The following is a 22,711-nucleotide window of genomic DNA, read 5'->3' on the forward strand; positions in this document are numbered from 1 at the left end:
ATGTGTATTAATTATTTATTTATTTAATATTTTATTATTGACCCATACATCAATTTATTTTATAATCACAACACTGAAAATAGAAAAAAATTGTAAGCGGAACATTTGCAATGCCTATCAATTGCAGGAAAATATAGTAAATCTAATATAGGAGCCAGTAGATGATGTGTGCCTGCACTTAAGAAATTTAACGTTAATAACAACAAATCATGATTAATATTATCATGATCTAGTAAAAAATTTACATGATATTTTTTCAAAAGAAAAACGAAATCATTAATTTTCTTTTAAATACATTTTATTAAGCTTTATTTATAAATTTATTTCGCATAATTTAACTCAAAAATTAAAATAAAATTTAAACTTCTAATTAAAACTAAATTTCATTGAGTATCTACAGAAAAAATAAAATACCACTAAATATTAATTTATTAAAAAAAAAAGAGAATTTCGATATTATCTAACATGGCTTAAAATTTTATATAAAATATAGAGTATTATTTAAGAAATAAGAATAATAAAATAATTACATTCGTTCAATAAATATACATATTTTTTTAATACATACATTATGTGCATTCATAAAAATGTATAACACAAAAGTAAAAAAGGCACAATTTTATTTAATATATAAATTTTATACATAAGTATATGTAATTATATATATTAAAATTCTTAAAAATATTTCATTAATATGGACGGACATTTATGTACGTGCTCTTGTTCAATTATACTTTATATATAAGTATTAATAATATTCAAAAGTTTTAATTAAAATGGAAGGAATTTCAGCATTATTATATTTTGAAACAAGTTAACGTTTCATAAACACTACTTTCAAAAATCTACTAAATATTGAAAATAAGTAAAAGTAAATTAATATTTTTACAGTACGAAATCTGCAAATTTACAAAAAAACGGTATTTTTTTAATATGTCACTGTATTCTGGAGTCCCGGTTTCAAAAAAATCTCATATGATTTTGAGTGTTTAATAATTTTGTTTACAAAATTATATTTTTGAGCAATTATATTAATTTTGAGCTAATAATTTACTTAAAATAAGTAGTAGTAAATTTGAATATAATAAGTAGAACGTAAAAGTAAATAAAAAAGATTTCTTATAAATTTTCTATACATCATTTAAATATGAGCTATTTGACACAGGAACTTTTGTGCATTATAGATGAGATTAATGACTTTATATAACAATAAACTTTTTACACTATGAATATATAGATGAATAGTGAAATTATTCAACAAAAAAAAAATTAAATTAATATGATGTGCATGGAGAAAGATAAAATTACATATTTATATAAATATTAAAATAAAATTTGGATGGAGATATATATATATATATATACAACTTTTCAATCTCAATCCACACTTTTTATTTAGTCTAAAATTATGGAAAAAAAATTAAATAAGTTCTGCTACTGCATCATCTTCTCTTATCGGAACTTGGAATGTTGAACCAGTAAACTCATAAGTCTAAAAAAGTTAAATTTATTTTTTAAAATTTACTTTTAAAAATAATAATAAATCACATACTGATGGAATTCTATTATTACGTAAGGTTGCATAATCAGCAATTTCGCTAGGAGCTGTATTATGTCTAGGTTGAATAGTTGCATATGTATTATCTACAGCATGTAAATTTTCGAAAGAATCCTTTCTCTCTAATACACTCTAAATTTTAACGTTATAAAATCATTAGTATTACAAAGAGAAAACAAGAAAATATTCTTACCGGAATGGTATCTGATGCTGAAACTTGTTCAGCTTCTGAAAACACTTGCATTGTTAATTCTTGTTCTTCATAAAGCTTTAATTTTCTGCGAAAATTAATTACGTTTAATTGTAATATTCCATATAATTTTTTAAAAATAAAATAAAAATTTGTAGGTTACATACTGTTCAATCCATAACGGATTTTCTGTCGTATTTAAATCTTCAATGATTTGTTTTTTGATTAAAGTCTCTTTTCTTTTTTTTTCCATTGGGACAGTTAAGTTCCTAAAATTTATAAAAATTTGCGAGATCTATAAATATTCATAATTGTTTACAAACACAAAAACCACTTACCAATGTTTTAAGCATAAGCAACATACTATAAAACTAACCACAGCAACGAATAGCACAATGATTAAAGCCGCTAAACCAGCTAGCGCCAAATCAAACTCTTCTTCAACAACTGTAACATGAGCTGGAACTACATTTTCTATTGCAAATCCAGCATAATAGTCCTACATCAATAACATTAATAAGGATTTTCTAAGAAAATATATTTATTTATACTCACTCTTAAGTAATCATAGCTTGCGTCAATGGTTTTCAAAATATCTTCTACTTGAACTATCTGTTGGGTTTCTAAATCAACGGCATGGAAAAATAAATCACACCAATCTTCTCGTATTCCACCTGTTGAATCAACATGATAACGTAATTCGTCTATAATTATTCGACTATTTGTTGCATTTCTCAGTTCGGATACAATTTCATCCTGATATATTTGCACTTCAGTAGGTGGTCTTGATAAAATCACGCGAATCAATTGCGAAGAATCGTATATCCAAACCTAAAATAATAGAAAAATATTATAATGGAAAAAACAGACTAAAACTTAAATAAGTAATTACATAAACTTTTGTTTTAGCATGACGTTCAGGTGGCTGTGTCTCCTTTGCAATAACTTCTAATTCAAATCTATCTTGATTATATTCAGCTACAAAAGTTGCCGTTGTTATTCTTCCTTCTGGAGATACGGCTAAAATGAAAATGTCTCACATTAATAATATTAAAGCAAAAACTTAAATTTTTAAATCTTTACTAAATGGACTTGGGACAATAGAACCGGTTGCTTTTGACGATCCATATTTATAAAGATTTGATGTAATAATAAAATACTCAATTTTTGCATTTTCACCAAAATCTTTATCAGATGCATTTACTTGGGCCACATAGGCATTTAGAGTTGACTTAGCATTGACACCGGCGTAATATGACTATAATGAAAAATTTAAATTGAAGTAAACAAGAAAATTATGTTTGAAACATTTTCATCTCACAGGTTTTTCAAATGTTGGTTCGTTGTCATTAACATCAAGAATAGTTACATTAACTGTTGCGACTCGGACATCGCTTTCTAAAGATTTTATAGTATATGAAGCTCTTTCAGCCTCTGATATATACAAATCTTGTTTGTTACTTGCCAAAATATACAAAGTATATGAATCGGTGGTTTCCCTATTAATAAAATAAATTTAAAATTGCGTTTATACTATAATATTTTAAAACTTCACACTACCTGTCTAACGACTTATTTGTATATATTTCTCCGGTAGTTTTATCTATATAAAATGCCCCATCCGCATTTCCCAAAATTAAATAATAGTATATATCCTTCAAATTTTTATTTCTGTAAAAAGCTTCAACTTTCCCTATTCTCACATCTTTTCCACTATTTTCATTTATGGAAATTTTATATGGATTTAATTCAGTAGGGAATTCCGGGCGATTGCCATTTGCGTCGTATAGTATCAATTTCACATAACTGGTTGATTCGAGCTGTGTTGGTGTTCCATGGTCTCTCACAACTATTTCGAAACCATACTCAGACTGTTCTTTGCGTTTCAAATCGATTTTTGTTCTGATTTCTCCAGTCGTAGAATCAACTTTAAATTCGTTGGTTTCATCTTGATTTTCATCATTAAACTGAAATATTAAGTTTCCTATAATTCTAGTAACAGAACTCATATAAAGAAATTAGAAACAAACTCTTAAGTAAAATGAAAGTTTTCCGTTCTCGTTTGTATCATTATCATATGCTTTTGCGGTCATTAACAAATGGCCAGCCTCCAGAATATCAGTGTAAAGTTCTAGAGTAGTATTTTGCTCAGAAGGTACCACAAATTTAGGTTGATGTTGATTTACGTCATAAATTTCTATAACAGCTCTTGCAAAGCTAGGATTATGACCTGAGCCCTGATTGTCACGAGCTTCTATTCTTAATGAATAAACACCTACAATTATTGGTATATTATTATGGAATTCAGATTTTTCGATTTGCAATTTAAATTAACCTTTTCTTCCCTGTAGACTTTCGTATGGATATATTGTTCCAGACATTTGATCTAATCTGAAAAGCTTATCTTCATTACCTGAGACAATCGAATATCTAATATCACCAAACACTCCCTGATCTAAATCTTCCGCAGTTACTTTCAATATATAGTCTGGTGGATTAAGTGACGCATTTTCAGGAACTCTAGCTGTGTAGACTTCTTTTGTAAACAATGGATAATTATCGTTAACATCCAGAACATTGATGAATATCTAAAATTGAATTTTCTCATTTTTAATAAAAGCTTTAATGATTTTTATATTTGAACTGTATTACATTAGCACTTGCTGATTTTTGCAACGGAACGGGAGCTTTATCTGTAGCAATTACTGTTAGATTTACAAATTTATTTTTTTCGTGATCCAATATTGATGAGTCTTTAACTCGTATACTTCCAGTAAAAGAATCGATTTCAAAATAAATACTATTTTCGCCATTCAACGAATACGTGATTTCTCCAAAAAATTCTAAAAGTTAAGCAAATAAAATTTTATGAATATTTAGAAATAATTCTTAACATTACCAAGGTCGACATCATGAGCTTGCACTTTTCCCACCACCGTTCCTGGCGGAGAATTTTCAGTGATATTGAATATATAAAATTCTTGTTCAAATGTAGGAGAATTATCATTTAAATTTATTAGATTCACTGTAACTTCTGCTGTAGAAGTTAATGGCGGAACTCCGACATCTGATACAGTGGCAATAAAATTGATTTCTTGAACCTCCTCATAATCAATACGAGAAATTGTTGTGATTTTGCCTGAAATCGTTAAAATATATACATTAATAAAAAATAATTTTAGTTACGGAATTATGGTGAAACTAACCAGTCGAATTATCGATCACAAAATAGTTATTGGACGATATTTTAAATTCACCGATCACCGATTCTTGATCATATGCTTGAAGTGTGGTTAACGTGCTTCCAATTGGAGTTTCTTCCGGAATTTGATATAATATTCTACGGTTTTCTGGTGTCCAGGGCTCAACAAATTTCTATTTAAAAATATTTCTATTAAATTTTATTTTAATAATTAATTGAAGGACATACTGGCGGGTGTCTATTGACTGCAAGTACACTAATTATTAATTCTCCTTTCCCCTGTTGAATCGATGGAGCAGTACTATCGGTCACCAAAACAGTATAATGAATAGTCTTCAATGTATAAAAACAAAATTTGTAGTTAAAATGCAAATGTATTTCTTTTTTTGTTTTACCGCAAACTTTTTTCTATCTAAAGGTCGCATTAAAATAACGTCGCCGTTTGATTCTATAGAAAAGTATTGCCCTAATTGCTCTGTACTTTCCATTATGTTATTGCCATCTTCATCTATTACAGTTATGGGTTCTGTAGCGGCAAATTTCAGGGCATCGTGTGACGATATGTCTGGATCAATAGCTACCAATTTGTGAACTGTAGTACCTATCGTGGTATTCTCCATTACCTGCGTAATATATTAATTCTGTAATTAATAATAATTATGGTGAATGATTGATTAATTTACCTTCGTTTCCTGAATAATTGGTGTAAAGTATGGATCTTTGTCATTTGTATTCATTACATTAACAATTAATGTGGCAGTGCTACTTAAACTTGGGATACCTTTTCATAAAAGTTTAAAATAATATTAAAATCACTTCAAAAAAATTCAGCGAATTAAATTTACCTGAATCTGAAGCAATGATTTCCATTTGATAAGTATTTCGACGGTCGAAATCCAATTTATGTTTGACAGTAACGATTCCAGTTTTTTCATCAATATCAAAATCTCCTGAACTACCATTCTCAATTCGATATCTAAAAGTTTATGGAAAATAATACATATTTTATTTTCCATCTTTATAGAATTGAAGAAAAAAAAATTGCTTTTCACCTTATCTCCGCGTTTATGCCCTTATCAGTATCAGTTGCAATAATCTTCTCTATAATCGTTCCTAAAAAAAGACATTTCAAATTTCAATTTAATTTAATTAAATAACATCCGAACCGATTTCTGCAGTTTCATCTATAGATTTTACGTACAAAGGTTGCATAAATACAGGTGCATGATCATTGATATCACGTATCGTCAAGTCAACAGTACATGTAGTTATGAATTTTCCGTCACTCGCCTTAAAAATAAATTCATAGTGTTTGATTTTTTAAGAAACAAAGCTATAAAAGTTGACGCCTTACTTCCACTCCAAAAAATAGAGAAGTATTAAGATTATTTACGTCAAGTGTAACATTTGGCCGGAGTGTTATCTGCCCAGAACGTTTATCAATATCAAATAAATTATGAATTGTATCATTTCCTATAATTCTATAAGTGACTTCTGAAACAGTATCAGCATCTCTTGCTCTAATAATTAAGGGATATTCAAATGATTTAGCTCCTTCGTCAATTACAGCTCTAAAAATGATTTAAGAAATTAATTTTGCCAAATATATAATTTGATATTATCAACCTATAAATTGGTATATCACATATTGGTGGCGAATCATTTGCATCTACTACTAAAATTTTTAGAGGAACAACAGCGGATTGGCCTTTGCCTAAATCATCTGTAGCTTTATATGCTAGTCTATATTCTTTTTCTGTTTCATAATCTAAACACTTGCTATTTATATCTAAGCTTTTCCCAGATTTTTGATTATCTGGGCCATCTAAAGTTGAGGGCTGCATCACAGATATGTCAGAACTTAAATTTCCATTTGATGAATCATACTGCTCTCTTTTTTTCCGTACTATAGCGTTTTGAGGCATATGGCAGTTTGCTAACGTAATAACTCCAGTTTTTTCATCCACATTAAATAAATGAGAGCCAGTGCCGGATAATGAATAACGAATTCCAACATCACCATAATCCCCAGAATCTATATCTTTTGCTTTGATTGTTGCAATAAATGCATCTGGATCAGCAGATTCTGAAATTCAAAATATACGATTAGGTCAACTTTCGATAAATATTGTAGCCTAATATTATCCTAATACGAGTACCTGATACAGACGCTGTGTATGAATCTTGCTCGAAAATTGGTTTATTATCATTTTCATCAGTTACGGTAACAGTAATCGTTGCCGTTGAACTTAATCTTTCTTTTGTATGAGTTTCTTTAGCAATAATCTGCAATTTAATTTTAGTAAGTTAATACTTCATTTCCAAAAATAATTTCCTTTTGATTTTAAATGCCTACCAATATAATAAATTTTCGGTGATTTGGATTTTCATAATCTAATTCTGCATTTTTAACACGAAGTGTTACATTAGCCGTTTTATGAACTTCTTTAGGATCTATATCAAAAGCACCCGACACATCATTTAACTCCAAAGTAAAAATGGAATTCATGTCCTTTAAAAAATTTAAGAGATTTTGTTGAAAATATTTTTTATAAGTAAAAATCTAATTTACATCGTCAGCATCGGTTACGTTCATTTCCAGATTAGATATAACTGTTCCTGGTATAGTATTTTCAGACAAAGTGACATTATATTCTTTCTTATTAAATGTTGGGGGTGTATCGTTTATGTCTTTCAAAATTACATACGCATTTGTTATAGCTGTCGTAGAATCATTTGAACTAGGACTACCATCTATAATTTCCCTTGCCTATTTTTCATAAAAATTAAACAGTATTTAATATTTAAATGCAGTTTTAATTTTTAATGTTGCAATTATATCTAATATTTACCCTAATGGTTAAAGTAATATTTCCGATAGGATCAACTACAGCTTCTTTATCTAATGGCCTTGCTGTTTTAAGCTCCCCAGTTTTACTGTCTAATAGAAAATAATCTAATGGATCTGAAAATTTAATATAACACATTAAGTAATACTAAAATGAATTTTCAATAACAAATATTAACTCGTCAACAAATCATAATATATTTTTCTAGGATCTCCTGTATCGGCATCATGCGCATGTATTTTTAATACTGTTGTACCAATTGGAGCATTTTCATCAATTATTGCTACTAAAGGACTATCAAATACTGGTGGCTTATTTTGAACATCTTTTAAACGCACTTCAAATGTCTCATTTGTATAATAAATTCCATCCTAAAATATCAAAAAGTAATGTGAACTTAAATGGCTAGCAATTATATAAGCGGAAACTTACAGTTGCAGTTAAATTAAAAAAATATTTTGATTTTTCATTATAGTCAAACTCTCCTTTTGTTACAACTTTTGCTATTAACTCATTTGGAGTGTTGCTTACAACTATCACATCAAATCTAAAATAATAAAAAAATTCATAAAATCGTTTAAAAATTAATAAATTTGTTTTCTAAATTTACTTTGTGCAAGAATCGGATGATTCTGAACTGTCAATACAAGAAATTTCTAAACTTTCACCAACAGTATCAATATCAGTTACTTTTATATTTGCAAAAACTGTGGAACCAATTGGTGCATCTTCCGAAATTTCAGCAATATAAGGTGTCTACAAAAAAAAATTACAATATTAATCATAATTTTTCGTTTCTCTTCATAATTTGATTATGAATCTTATCGCAATTATTCTTATTACATTTTGAAAAACAGGTGGTCTATCATTTTCGTCTAAAACTAAAACATTTATTGGTACTTGAACATCATTGTATATTTTTTCTTCATTGTCACCATTCATTTGTTCAGATTTATCCTTCAGTGAAACTGTTATTTGAAATTTTGGTTCTTTCTAAAAATTTAATAAAAAATAAGATCTCGTTAATTCAATTATATGTATGTATAATTCTTATGATATTTTGAAAAAAAAAATCATTTACCTCATGATCTAATTTTTTTATTAGTGTGATTGCTCCAGTTTTTGAATTCACTTGAAAATAATCAGAAACCAAGTCAAATGTTACATTTTCACCTTCTGGATCATATGCATCTAAATTAAATACTACGCTTCCAACTGGTGTGGATTCAGATAATGTCAAATTATCAGTTATATTTGTAAAAATTGGTGCTAAATTACCATTACCTATTGAAAATAAAGCATAAATTGTATAATAATTAAAATAATGCAGTAGGTTTTAATTTTTTTATTATGAAAGTCAAGAATTTTAAGAAAACAGGAAGAAATGTAACAATTTAATATGTAAAATTCTGTTTTTAAAAATAATTAAAATAAAAATGAAAAAATGTACTTACATAAATAAATAAGAATTGTAAATGTTAAGAATAATTTCAACATTATTATAGAAAAATTTTGTTCCAACTGAAAATAGAAAAGAAAAATAAATATGAACTTAATTAAAACAAAATTTATAATTTGCATAACTAAAACCTATTTTCAATGTATATTTAAATTACATACTTGGGTATATAAACGTTTAATTTAAAAAGAAATTTCAAAATATTTATATTTTCATAATAATAAAATAAATAAATTACTTAAGTAGTTTAAAAGAGCATTGAAAAGATTTACTTATTTGTAAAGATAAAATGATAAAATTTCATGGAAATTTAAGCACAATCATCTTCCATAAATGAGAAATTAGATAATATATTATGATAATAATATATATATACACATAATATTAGTAAAGTAAATGTGTAATTAAGTGAACATTAAATTCTTAAAATATTTTTACTAACTAACTTATTATTAAGTTAGATAAAGGTTAAATAATAAAATTAGATTATTTATGTATTATTTCTTTTTGTATATATGCGATAATGCATAAATATGTTGATGATTATTGTTAGTATGTTCATTAAATTGAATATTGTATAATATACATACTTTTATACGTATATAAGTATTTTGAAATATCTGATGTTGAAAATGCGTGCCAAATTAATTTTTTTTTTTGGTTAATCATTTCTGTTTTAAATAGTATATGATTTCAAATAAAATATAAAGCCCTAAGTGAGTATATTTGATATTTTTAAAATATTATAATCATAGTCTTTATAACAGTTTGTTTGAACTTTTTTGTAATAAGTTGTATTATAAGATGTCGATAGTGTTACAAATATATTTCTTATCGATTATAATTCACCTGATTGTGCTACTATAACCCTCTACTTATTCCTATATAATATTTACTGAATAGTTCTATGCTTCACTAAAAATAATGTAACAGTGAAAAGTATCTAAATTTGATAGGCAACACTTCCCTTGGAGTCATTTTCAGAATTCGATAAATTTTCAAATATATTAAGAACTCAAGAATTTTATTTTTTTAGTACGTATATGAAAGGGGTAATAATTGTTACAATTTCATTTTCATCACAATTATGTCCAAATTTTAAAATTTTTAATTTATATTAGTTTAATTGATTTAAAATTATTACATTAGCTTTAGATATATATATATATATATTTACAGCACTCATTTTGAAGATATTCTTTTATAGTATATCAAGTATATTTCAGTATGATATTGTTTCTTTTGAATTATAACATTAAAAATTACAGAATAAATTCAAAACGTACTTAAAATAAAAATTTATAAATCGTATAACAGTTTTTATTTAATTGAATAATTGCAAAAAAAATTACTATAATAGTTGTATAAAATTAAATTTTAAATTAAAAACTATTTATGTATTTCATTTCCTACAACGTTCTTTTAGTAGTATTTATCAAATATATGTGTACATCAACAAATTTCTTATATAATAAGTATATTAAATTATTTTAAAGTAATTAAATTATTTTAAATTAAACCTCAGTTATTTTACGATATAAAGTTATTAGCTATTTCCAAAGTAACAACATTTTCTTTTTGGATAATTTTTTTTTGTTTTTGTGTTTTACGTATTTGCACAAGGTTAAATCGTAAAAGTTCATCATAATTTACGCGGGTAAAATTTTTAACATATTCCATGTATATGAATATGGTTACATATTATATAATATGAGTGCACTCATATCATACTAATAGAAATAATAATTAATGATATTTTTGTACAAGGTAAGTTATGAAAACTGGAAAAAAAAATATTTTTTTTTTTTTTGATAGCTATGGGCAATTAGTACTTTTAGCAATATAAAAAATTTTTAAACATATTTTTGCTAAGTAAAGATTTTTTTTTATCACATGAATGTGATAACAATGTTTTATTTTTAGCAGCAATATACTCACTGTCTAAAAATTCACTAGTCATTTTAATTTTTTAAATAATTCAGGCATATTTGATATCTTTACTTTGATTAATAGTTAGAAAACCGGTACTCAGAATTAAGAAACAAATAAAATTAAAAAAAAAATATTAAATTTATTTTAGTTTTATTAATGTTTTATAGAAAAAAGCTGCTTGTATTATGTTCTTAAATTGTGTGTATCAAAGAATGCTCTTGCAACACGTATACTTTTTATATTGTGTTTGTATAAGGTAACACATGCAGCCAGTTGTGTGTTAATCCAAAATAGTATTAAACTCATGAGAATTTTTTAGTAATTTTTGATATCGGAAGACTCTTTTTAAGCTGTAACCGTACTTAAAATACATTTATGCAAAGAAAATGCGATTTGGGATACAAGGTTATTAAGAAATCACTGCCTTTTTAAAATAAGCAAATTTTCTAAAATTCCCTTTTATTCATTTCTATTTACAACTAAATATTCTTTTTCTCTTAGAATTACCAAAAATGATTCTCTCGTCAGATTTCTAAACCCGAATTTCAATTTATTTAGAAAATTAAATTAAACAAACTGAAATGCATAAAATTATTAATTAGATTCGAATTTTGTTTTTATTTTTTCATTCTATTTTTCAAATGTTTACTTCCAATTTTTCTTTTAAATTTTTTCGTCATAATTCAATTCTCAATTTTTTAAATTTTTTACATTTCATTTTCTTCGAAAAGTTTATTTAAAAATAATTGCTAAATAAACAATTTTTTTTTTATTTGTTTACTTTATTTGTAATTATTTTATCACCCCAAAAAATTAAATATATGATCGATCACCCCGAATAATTAATATTTTTAACATGTTAAATTTTTAATTGAAATTAATTTGTCAGAAAGCGTCTATCGAATTTATAAAATATTTCAAATTTTTGTGCTCAATTCTCAATTATTCATTATTTGTAGGCGCTTATGTACACATAGTACAAATATACGTGCGAATCTACACCAATTATGTGAGGAATGGTCAAATAAATTAAAAAAAAAAATTTTTGTGCAAAATTTTATTTCTTTTTTTGTTTTGCATTCTTAATGAATTTTCTCATTTCTTTACAAGTTTATAATTAAACTATATATACATGGTAACACCATTTATTTGAATTGAATTATAGTTAGTGAAAAAATTTCATTTTCGTTACCTCTAAAATTGTTATATAATATATTAAGTTATAATAATGATTTTGAACTAAAAATGCTGACATTAGAAAGCTGATTACATGTTGAAAATTAAAAATGTTTCATATTATATATGGGCACGCACATTTCTTGTTTTACATTATGTTTAAGTAATTTGAACTTTGGTTAGTCTTATAATAAAATTGAGTAGCTTAAAGCATTTCATGTATAATCAAAAATTTTCGATTATTAAGGTTTTATTAAGTGATTATCAATCAAGACATTTATCTATCTCAAAAAATTTTAATTACATTGATTTAAAATATTTATTTGCCTATCATGAAAAATCATTAATAAAGCGCGCAAAATGTATAGAAAATTATATATTGTTATACTATTATATGTAATCAATTATAATACAATTAAAGAGTTATATATATATATATATATATATATATATATATAAATATATGTATACATAGTTATATAATAATTATTTATGAAATTAATATAAGTATAATTTGTTTTTAAAAATTAAGTTAATTTCGGCATAATATATATAGCAAAGTAAATTTGGTTTATTATAAAAATTTTCCCAATTCCTAATTTCATTAAAGCCTTTTGAGGGAATCAAAAATTATAATTTCCTTAAAAATTAATTCACATTCCGATCTTTGTTTTATAAATTCAATTTTACTCTATATTTAATATCTTCAAAGATTATTTCGAATAGGTATATGAAATTAATTATTTAAAAAGCATAATTATCATTACAAAAGTGCAGGAACATTCAATTCAATTGAAAATACATTATAAATTTGGATGATAGAATTCTAAAATCTTAACAGATCATAACTATACTTAATTTAGATATTAATCGGGAAGCCCTTGTTCTAAATTTCGAAATCATATTTAATAAAGCGCCTTTATCTGACACAAGACATGAATTATATTTGCAATTTTAAAAAGTAAAAATCTCTAAGGAGATTGACTTTAAGTCTCTTTAACTCGAAACCTATTGAGCTGTGAAAAACATCCTCATATATATATATAAGTTTTGTCTACTCATGAAAGTCTATACAATATTTATATACTTATACATTTAAATTCGAAACACCCTGTATATACATAAATTCTTCACACACATTTAATTTCTAATTTATTAGAATGTAGCAAACATAATTTTTAACAAAACTTTGTGAAATTTAATATAGAAAACTTAAGAAAGAAACTTGCTCAACTAACACTAAAATAATATACATATGTATTGTATAATTAATTTGTAAGTACTTAATTATTAAAAAATGAAAATAATATTTAATTAAAATCAAATAATAATAATCACGTATATATAAGTAAACAATAAAAATTTTTGAAATGCAACATTTATTAATTTTTTCCTTCTTACGTTTCTTTAATAAAAATTTCATATTTCATAAGATTGCAATGAAAGAAGTTAACAATATTATATAAGGATGAAGGTAAATAAATAAACGATAGTTAGATGAATCAGCATTATAATTAACACTAAATTAAATACAATTTCATGGTAAAAAAAAAAAAATAAATCTTGTAATAAATTTTTAATCAGGAAAATTGTTATAATTCAATCGCACATTACAATGCATTTTTGTTTTTTTGTCTAAAATTTTCTATGTCTGAAAAATAATTAAATGAAATACAATACTTATACATAATAAGTACAAATAAAATGAAGTACATAATGTCATTATCATTTTAATAAATTTCATATTCGAGTATATTGATGCGTGTACTTGTACAAGATCCAAATACTCATACTATGTACAAGATATGACTGTAAGTGGAGAAAAGAAAACAATTATTTTTGTTAAAATGTACACATGTTGTGCATATCATGTTTCTGCTCTTCCGTTCTTCCGTTTATTTTTTTCTTTACTATTATTTTTTGCTTTTTTTATTGTATGGTATTTTTCATTGAATAGAATTGAGTCTCTAGTTAATTAAATATATTAATGTATATATATATAATAAAAATTCAGATAACTAACAATATGAGATTACGATATAAGTTTTAATTTAATATAAATTTAAGATATATTAAAATTTAATTATAAATAAATATTTTTTTAAAAGTAAAAGGAAATATTTTCAATATTTATCTATTTAAAATTTACGAAATAGTGAAATCAATTCGAAAAATGAGAAAATAAATCAGTAGAATAAAGATAGAAAACGTGAAAAAAAAATGAAAATAATTTAATGAAACAAATTTCTAAGGACTACATATGTGAATTAAAAAATATGTCTTTGTAAGAATTATCTCATGTACAAACTCCAATATTTATTTCAACAGCGAAAAAACGTGAAAAAAAATTTGCTAAAATTACGTTTTATCTTAGCCTAAATACTCGACTAGCAAATAAAATTTTTAAATTGCTTTTCAATTCGTTTCTTTCTGAAAAGTTCATAATTTAATTTTTGTTTTAAAACATATACACAGTTTTAAAATAACAATTGGAAAATGTCGAAATGTTAAGTTCAAAAATTCATGTTATCCTTTTATCAAAACTTCGACAATAATTTTTAATATATTTATTAAAATATTTCGAATTTTTTTTTTGAAATTACTAACTGGTACAATATTTAGTACAATTTATAAGTATGTGTACATGTATGTATATTGGATTAATTGATAAATTTTTATGTCTGTAATGTACTTTTACATATTTCAGGAAGAACTCTGACCCGGGAAATTTTATCTGCTGCTTAATTTAGTCTATATGAATATATGTAAGAATTGGTCATATCTGAGAATATTAAAATTTTATGTAAAGATCTTTAATCTTGCCCAATAAATCACTACAACAAATTAGCCTACACTAATCCCACTACTAAAAATTATTAAGTAATATTGTTATATTATACTCACATTTATATATAGTTGTAATAAAAGTAAATAAATTTCAAAATTAATTATAAAATTAGATACTTAATGCGTGTAATTCTAATTTAATTTAATTTCCAATAATAATTTAAATTTTTCTTATTTTTCGATAGTATTTCAAATTTTTTCGTATTATTAAAATTTTTATTCCACAAATAGTGAAATTTTTACTATCAATTACAAAATGTAATTTTCTTTTATTGTAATCATTTGTCATTCAAATAATTACAAATATAAGGTAATCTAATGAGTACATTTTTAAAAAAAAAATTTTGATTACTTATGTACACAAATCTCATTAAAAATTTTGATTATGAAAAACTTCTCATTGTTTATTCTCCAAAAATATAAAGCAGAAAGTAAGTATAAATTTTTCGTTTTTTTTTTTTTTTTAAATTAAATCACATTTTTCGATTTCCTCTGTATAAATTACCATGAGAATGTAATATTGAACATCATGAATATACCGTTACTATAATGTTATGTAATTAAGTATAAGAAAATAATACTTTTGAACCATATTTTAAAGTGTAAAATGAATTACTTTAATTTATTCTACAAATGCTAAGTACATAATATACTTGCATATAAAAACACACATATTTATCTATTTATACTTAAATTAATACAAAATTAGGCAGATATTTGATTGTTTGTTTAAAAAAAAGAAAACCGTGTACTTAAGCATAGTTTGATTTATAAAAAAGTGGTCTCTTATTTTTTTTTTTTTTTTTGTAAAATAATAAAGTGAAATATAAAAATTCCCAAATCTTGGATATACACGTTTATAGGTATAAGACGTGTAAAATAGAAAAGAAAACAAAATAAACAAACAAACAAATAAGTATAAAACAAATTAAACGTAAGTTTGTAAACTAAACTAACCAAAAATGTGATTATGTTATACTAGTTTACTTATGAAATTTTTGTTTTTATAATGGTCACTTTTAGAAAGCCCTTTAACCTGTTTCAATTTAAAAAAACATATCCAAAAAAAAATAAAAATAAAAAACCGCTAAACAAATGTTTCAGCATAGATCTATGTAAAGTATATATAGATTATACATGTATAAAAGTATGTAAAGTGCCTAACATGGTGGTATGTAATTGTTGTCATAAGAATTTTGCAATTTAACACTTATGACATTTACATTTTTACAGAGGTGTTATTTTAATCGGGTCGAAAATGTTAAAATACATTTAAGATAGAAGACAAAAAACCGGAATTATTAAAAAACTGAAAAAAATATCGTAAAAATTAGTAATTTCTACTAAATATTGTTTAAGTATTATATTTTTTGATTTGTCTATTTACAGTCCCTAAAGAATATACACACATATATTCCAACTCCAATTTCTGGGGTTCGATTTTTAAAAAATGTTAATTATTTAACTAATTATAAATACCTCAAAATTGCCTTTTGAGTAACTATAAAAAAATGTCATCCATCTGTTCTACAGTTGTATGAAGAAATTACCATTAAGTTATAATTATTAGTGTAATAGGCATAATACTAATTAATTAAACAACTACACGTTGTATTTTTTATTCAGTAATTCATTAAAATGTAACACATTTTGTTGGTAAAATATTTAAATCTGACCGTCTAGAGAGTCAAACTTTAGCTATCACCACTGCAACATATACTAAAATGAATATAAGTACCACTTAGGGCTAGGTAGATAATTCTTTTAATACTTATTATTTATGACATTATTGAATTTTAAAATGATAAAAATATCATTTATGTAAAAAATTAATTTTAGCTAAGTACTTTATTTATAATAGATTGTTTAGTACTATATATAGTAGTAATAATATATTTTTTTTTATAAAAATGCAACTCTAATGATATTTTTTACTATCATTCAAATAATAATGTGTAAATTCAACCTACAACATTATAAGCATATGTGCATAAAATTAAATTATTTTCCATACAAATATACACATATATGTATACACATACATTTTTTTAAAACAATACCTCAAATAATAATGCAAGATGGATAAAAAGAGTACATACATGTATGTACATAATATATAAGAAGAAAATGATACGAAAAACAAAAAAAAAATCTCATAGCAATCATAAAAATTATGCAATTATGTCAACATTTAATACGAGTTTCGCACCACTTTACTACTTTTCATTATTTCCATTTCGTCCATATTTTCTATATAGATTCATAACTAGTTTTTTTTTTATTTTAATATTGAAGTATTTGTAAGTATTATTTGTAAAATGGACAAAAAGAAAATAATAAATTTCTATTTTGTCTATAAATTATAAAATAGTAGAAAAAAAATTAATTTAAATTTATCAATTGTAGGTATATCATATACATGTATGAATATATGCACGCGCAATTTCGTTTAACAAAAGTTAACTCTATTGGAAAATAAAAAGTACAAGTAAAACAAAAAAATTTAAAATAAGTAATAAAATAAGAGAAAAAAATGAAATAAGACCAAGCTCTTTTTCTCTATATAGATTTTATCTTATGTGATAAATAATTGTAAAAAATAACAGACAAACTGCAATAAAATTGTAATTCGTAAGTGTAAGTATAGACACACCGATTAAATCATCGTTACAATATAGCTGTATAACATATATTAAATTCAATATTTAGTTCGATACTTATAGTTTTATACAATTACTATTATGATATTTTAAAAAATTGCAACGACAACCCTTTATTGAAATTAAAATTTTTCAAATTACATAATATTTGAATTGAACATTAACAGTCAGTTGAATTTAGAGCGAGTGAACACAATAACTTTAGTTAAGAAAAGAATAATACGCAGAAATTTATAATTAAGCTTGAATTCAGCAATTTATAACTTAATTGAATTAGATTTACAAAATGTATACTTATTACTGCTTAAGGGTAAACTAACTTAATAGTAATGATAGATATAATTTATATTAAAACTACTTGTTGTCCTTTTTATGATGTAATCCCATTATAGATCCATACTTAAGTTTAATTCGATATCTTTAATTTTACTACTTTTAAAGTTATAAAAATCATAAAAAAAAAAACATTTAATTTGTTAGTATCCCATATGACTACTTAATCATAAAAGGTCGAAATGTATACAATATATAAAAATTTTGGGTTAAAATAAAATGATCTTCACAATTTCATAAATTTATGATAATATTGTTAGTAATATTGTGCAATAAATCCCACAATTCACTAATAAAAAAAATAAAGCTATTTATCATTTAAATTATTAGGGGAGAGTTGATAATAAGTGTAATGAAACTTGCACTCTAAAATATTCAAGTATAATCATTTCAATAAGTAAGTGTAAGTACCTAATTAATAATAATATTAAATATATATATATAATGGTATAACTATGATCATGTTACCATAGTTATTTTAAGTCAAAAAAATATAATTAGCGAAATATCCTATAACAAATTTTTTTTTGAGTTATTTTCACCGCAAAAATGGGTATTATTAACATATCCGAGAAATAATCAATCATAGCAAAATTTCAATTTTTTTTTTTTATCACAAATTATAATTAATATATTTATGTATGGCAATTATTTTTATGGTTTTAAATATTACCAAACCGTTGACCACATTTCTTTTTACGAAAGATTTTGGAATGTTTTCTATAAGTATATATAAGTATATAATATTATGTGTAACTTTTTGGTTAAGCACTAATTGTTTCCATTTAATTTTTACATTATTTTATTTCGTTTTCTTACATATAACAAAATTTGTACAAATTAAGTAGTTTGTAATATAGAAGTAATTAGAATAAATGTCGATTTTAAAAGTGTTACATAAGAATGAATTTTATATTAAGTAAATACAATTTGTTTTTCAACACGTTATTGAACATAACTTATTAAAAAATCTAACATTGTGCCGAAAGGAAGGATATTGTTATCATATTTAAAAGAACTTACGCATACTTTTCTTTTGTTATCAAAGTCTTACTGAAGTTGTATTGAAAAATTGTTCTTGAAACACACAAATTTATTTTCCTAATAACATAAGATTTTTTAATTACCTTAAAATATAATAAAAAAATTAAGTAGTTATTTAACTGAAAATTAACTGAGTGATGAATTTTTTTTAATTTCAAAAATTGTCTTCGGCAATCAGAAGTAATAGTATAATTGCTAAGTAAATATAATTATTAGAGTATCTCTACTAAATTCTACAGTACAGTGCCTGGATAAAATTGAAAATTTTTAAAAATTTTTAATACAACTTTGCATAGGTGTTATACATACGTATACATTTATTATAAATAAAGGAAGTTCCTATTTGTATTGTATATACACATAATGTATAAATATGTACTTAAAACCAAAAATTTAAATTTGAATAAGGAAAATTCTTACTATGCTACTTATGATGCTTGCGTATACACTATAAGAACACCAATAATTTTTACAAATGATGTAATACAAAATATTAGAACTAATGTTAAACAAAAAAAAAACATTGAATGCATAAATTACGGACAAAATACGAATGCAAACAAATTGCTTTTATTTACCTTTGATTTACAGCAATTAAATTTACATTAAATTAGGTACATACATGAATCTATATTTTATATTTCATTTATAGATAAAAATAAGATTTAATTTTACAATAAAATTTTAATAAAGCAAAACTGGTATTATTCATTTATAAAATAAATCAATTAAATAAGAGAAAAAATCAGCTTCCTTTTTTAGCAAAAAATAGCACTCGCATGTAGGTACAAACTACAAGTATTTTAAGGTACAAACTACACTTGTTTAAAGTATTTATATACATATATATAAGTACATATTTTATTATAAAATTACCTTATTTTGCTTAAAAATTACTAAACAAAAAAAGAAAAATGTAAGTAAATATGTAAGTATTTGAATTAATTTCCTTTTAATTTTATTTTATTGCTAAACTCTTCTCTTTTAAAGATATGATTTCATAGCTACCACAGCTAATCAGATGAAATAAAAAAAAATCAAACTGGATTTTATATATGTATGTTAACTTAACTACTCATTTATTAATTAGAAACTAAAGATGTTTATAATAAATAGAAAATGAAATAAAAAAAAAAAACAAAAATATTTTATTGAAAAACTTTCTAACATAAATATTTATCTTCCCCTTTTATATCTCTTCCTCTATATTCTTCTTCTTCTTTTGTTTTTCCTTCAACTCCTACTATATTTAGTTATCGTTATCAAAAATAACGAATTTGTAAAATAGGTATATAATTCAAAAAAAAAAACTAAATAAGTATTTAGAAATTTTTAATATTTTATTATTTAGATAGTTAGGATATAATGTACTTGTACAATTTGGTATTTTAACATATTTGGATCATTGTAAAACTCTTAAAAACCCTAAAATTAATTAGAAGCCCAAAATAAAGCTAAATTATTACTTACAGTATTTACAAGACAAAAGAAAATTAAACAGAATTCATTGATGTAGTTAGGTATACTTATGTATATCAAATAAAAAATTATTACTTAAATAAAATTTTAAAATTAAATCTCTTAACCAACAAGTTCAAATAAAATGAACCCAATATAATGTACTTAGGTATCTTTACATAGCTTTCATATGTCGCAATTATTTTAAATAAACAATAGAATAAGAAAAATTTTATTTCAAGTTCAATTAAATTATTAATAACTCTTAATTAAAAAAATTTCAAATGCATATAATAGAATTTAGACAATAAAAAAAAAGAAAATCAACAAAAAAAAATATTTTTACAAAAATATGTGTACAATTTTTTATTTTCTTCTTTACAAAAATACGCGCTTAGATAATACAGGAAGAACGAAACAAAAGCTTTTCAAGTCTTTTTTAATTCATTTTGTTTTTTTTTTTTCATTTTTTACCAATCAAACTATTGGTATGTGTACCTTATGTCTACCTACTTTTGGAGTCTTTGGTTAGATCATTAAAGATCTTTTTTTTTTCTTTACTTTTATTATTTTACATTTTTGTGCGTTTATTTTGTATATATTTAATACAAAGCGATTTATTTTTCTAGAGAGAGATGCTTTGCTGGCATAAAAATTGTTTACTTGTACCAAACTTTGAGATTTTTTTTCTATGATCTTTGGAATCTTAATTTTTTTGCTTTTTGTTGTTACCGATATTGTTAAATAAAAAATATGTTTCCAATCAATTTCATTATTATAAATCTGCAATATAAATATCTTGTACCTAAAATTAGATAAAATAGTAATAGAAGGTTGGTAGCAATAGATCTGCTGTAAGTTAATAAACAAAAATTTTATTGAGATTTCTAGGTCATTTTTATTACCTTTTGTGTTAAACAAAAATTACAATCCAATAAAATAGAAATATTGTAGATTCGTTTTTATATGCATATACATATAGATATGTAAATATGTATAATAGACAATATTTATTTTCTTCGTTCTTTTTTTTCTACGATATTAAGAAAATACTGCCTAATTTATTTATTTTCTTTTTTTCACATCCCATAAGATTTTTCTTTTTATTTCTTATTTAAAAAAAATTTTATCCTTTCATCACTATGTAAACTGATCTCATGTAGTTTATATTACATGAAAATTTTACTTTAAGATTCTTTTGTATTTTATTCTTTAGAATTATGTTTTAAATTTTCAGATTAATATAATCATTTAAATCTATTATCTTATTATTTAACATGAGCAATTTCATTTTTCTTTTTAAGATTTTAAATTCACAGCAAAAAATAAATAATTTTGAGCTTGTTGTTTTTTAAAATATGCAATACAAAAAAATTAGAAAACACAAAAAACAATATTGCAAAATACAAAATAAAAAACGATAGTAAACTTGAGATTGATTGAACTGTATTGGACTAACTAAAATAACTAAATACTGATTACTAAATACGATAGACAGCAGAGCTAAAATACAAAAATATTAATTTCCCAGCCAACAAAAGTGATCAATTTTGATCGTGAAGAAAATGTCAAAATAAAAATTTCAATAACATGTCATTTTGTATAAATTGTCTTCAGGTTAAAATGACAATTTTGGTTTGTGTCTTTGATTAGAAATTTTTTTTTTGTTGTTTCGCTTTGCATCTATTTTATTTGCCACTCTTCCAAATGTACAACCATGTAATTTGATTCTTTACAGAACCCGACTTAACTTTTCGTTTTATACAGAGCCAGATTTAATTTTAACTTTAAATTCTAATATCTAAAAACAGGATCTTTTTTAAATTTTTTTGTATTAAAACGAAAGTTTGAAATCTGCTCTAAATGGCCACGTAACATTTTTTGTCAAAAAAATAACCTGTATTGTTGGATTAATGCTATCAAAATGTGTAACTCCTTCTGTTCGCCCGACTTGTAAAATTCAAAAACTGTGTTATCTGTTCTTGTTTTTGTTGATTGATTAT

General features: G+C 23.7%; 1 protein-coding gene across 1 annotated transcript; it reads right to left on the reverse strand.

The window, feature by feature from the left end:
• Positions 1 to 302: 302 nt before the first annotated feature.
• Positions 303 to 21,959, reverse strand: LOC129608181 (cadherin-87A). The gene is made up of 34 exons (XM_055519536.1): positions 21,614 to 21,959; positions 9,254 to 9,320; positions 8,881 to 9,083; positions 8,643 to 8,792; positions 8,410 to 8,555; positions 8,232 to 8,346; positions 7,978 to 8,170; positions 7,803 to 7,915; positions 7,523 to 7,720; positions 7,307 to 7,462; positions 7,110 to 7,236; positions 6,577 to 7,036; positions 6,305 to 6,521; positions 6,117 to 6,240; positions 6,003 to 6,063; positions 5,796 to 5,926; positions 5,634 to 5,731; positions 5,346 to 5,573; positions 5,179 to 5,283; positions 4,955 to 5,123; positions 4,648 to 4,887; positions 4,401 to 4,591; positions 4,084 to 4,336; positions 3,779 to 4,023; positions 3,309 to 3,715; positions 3,070 to 3,247; positions 2,832 to 3,006; positions 2,641 to 2,768; positions 2,304 to 2,579; positions 2,087 to 2,247; positions 1,916 to 2,017; positions 1,752 to 1,836; positions 1,553 to 1,690; positions 303 to 1,492 (listed from the first exon to the last, which is right to left on the reverse strand). Exons 2-34 carry the CDS (start codon positions 9,294 to 9,296, stop codon positions 1,421 to 1,423), a joined length of 5,688 nt encoding a protein of 1,895 aa, XP_055375511.1. The 5' UTR covers positions 9,297 to 9,320; positions 21,614 to 21,959; the 3' UTR covers positions 303 to 1,420.
• Positions 21,960 to 22,711: the final 752 nt, after the last annotated feature.

The sequence above is a fragment of the Condylostylus longicornis genome, unplaced genomic scaffold, assembly GCF_029603195.1.
Source record: "Condylostylus longicornis isolate FDR11 unplaced genomic scaffold, ASM2960319v2 ptg000030l, whole genome shotgun sequence".
In the NCBI taxonomy this organism is placed as follows: Eukaryota; Metazoa; Arthropoda; class Insecta; order Diptera; family Dolichopodidae; genus Condylostylus; species Condylostylus longicornis.

Coding starts and splice junctions, on each gene's coding strand:
- LOC129608181 (XM_055519536.1), bottom strand. CDS start 9,296: ATGTTGAAATTATTCTTAACATTTACAATTCTTATTTATTTAT. Junction 7,916..7,977: donor ATATTATGATTTGTTGACGA/GTTAATATTTGT, acceptor TTAAATTTTCAG/ATCCATTAGATTATTTTCTA. Junction 1,691..1,751: donor CAGCATCAGATACCATTCCG/GTAAGAATATTT, acceptor GTTAAAATTTAG/AGTGTATTAGAGAGAAAGGA.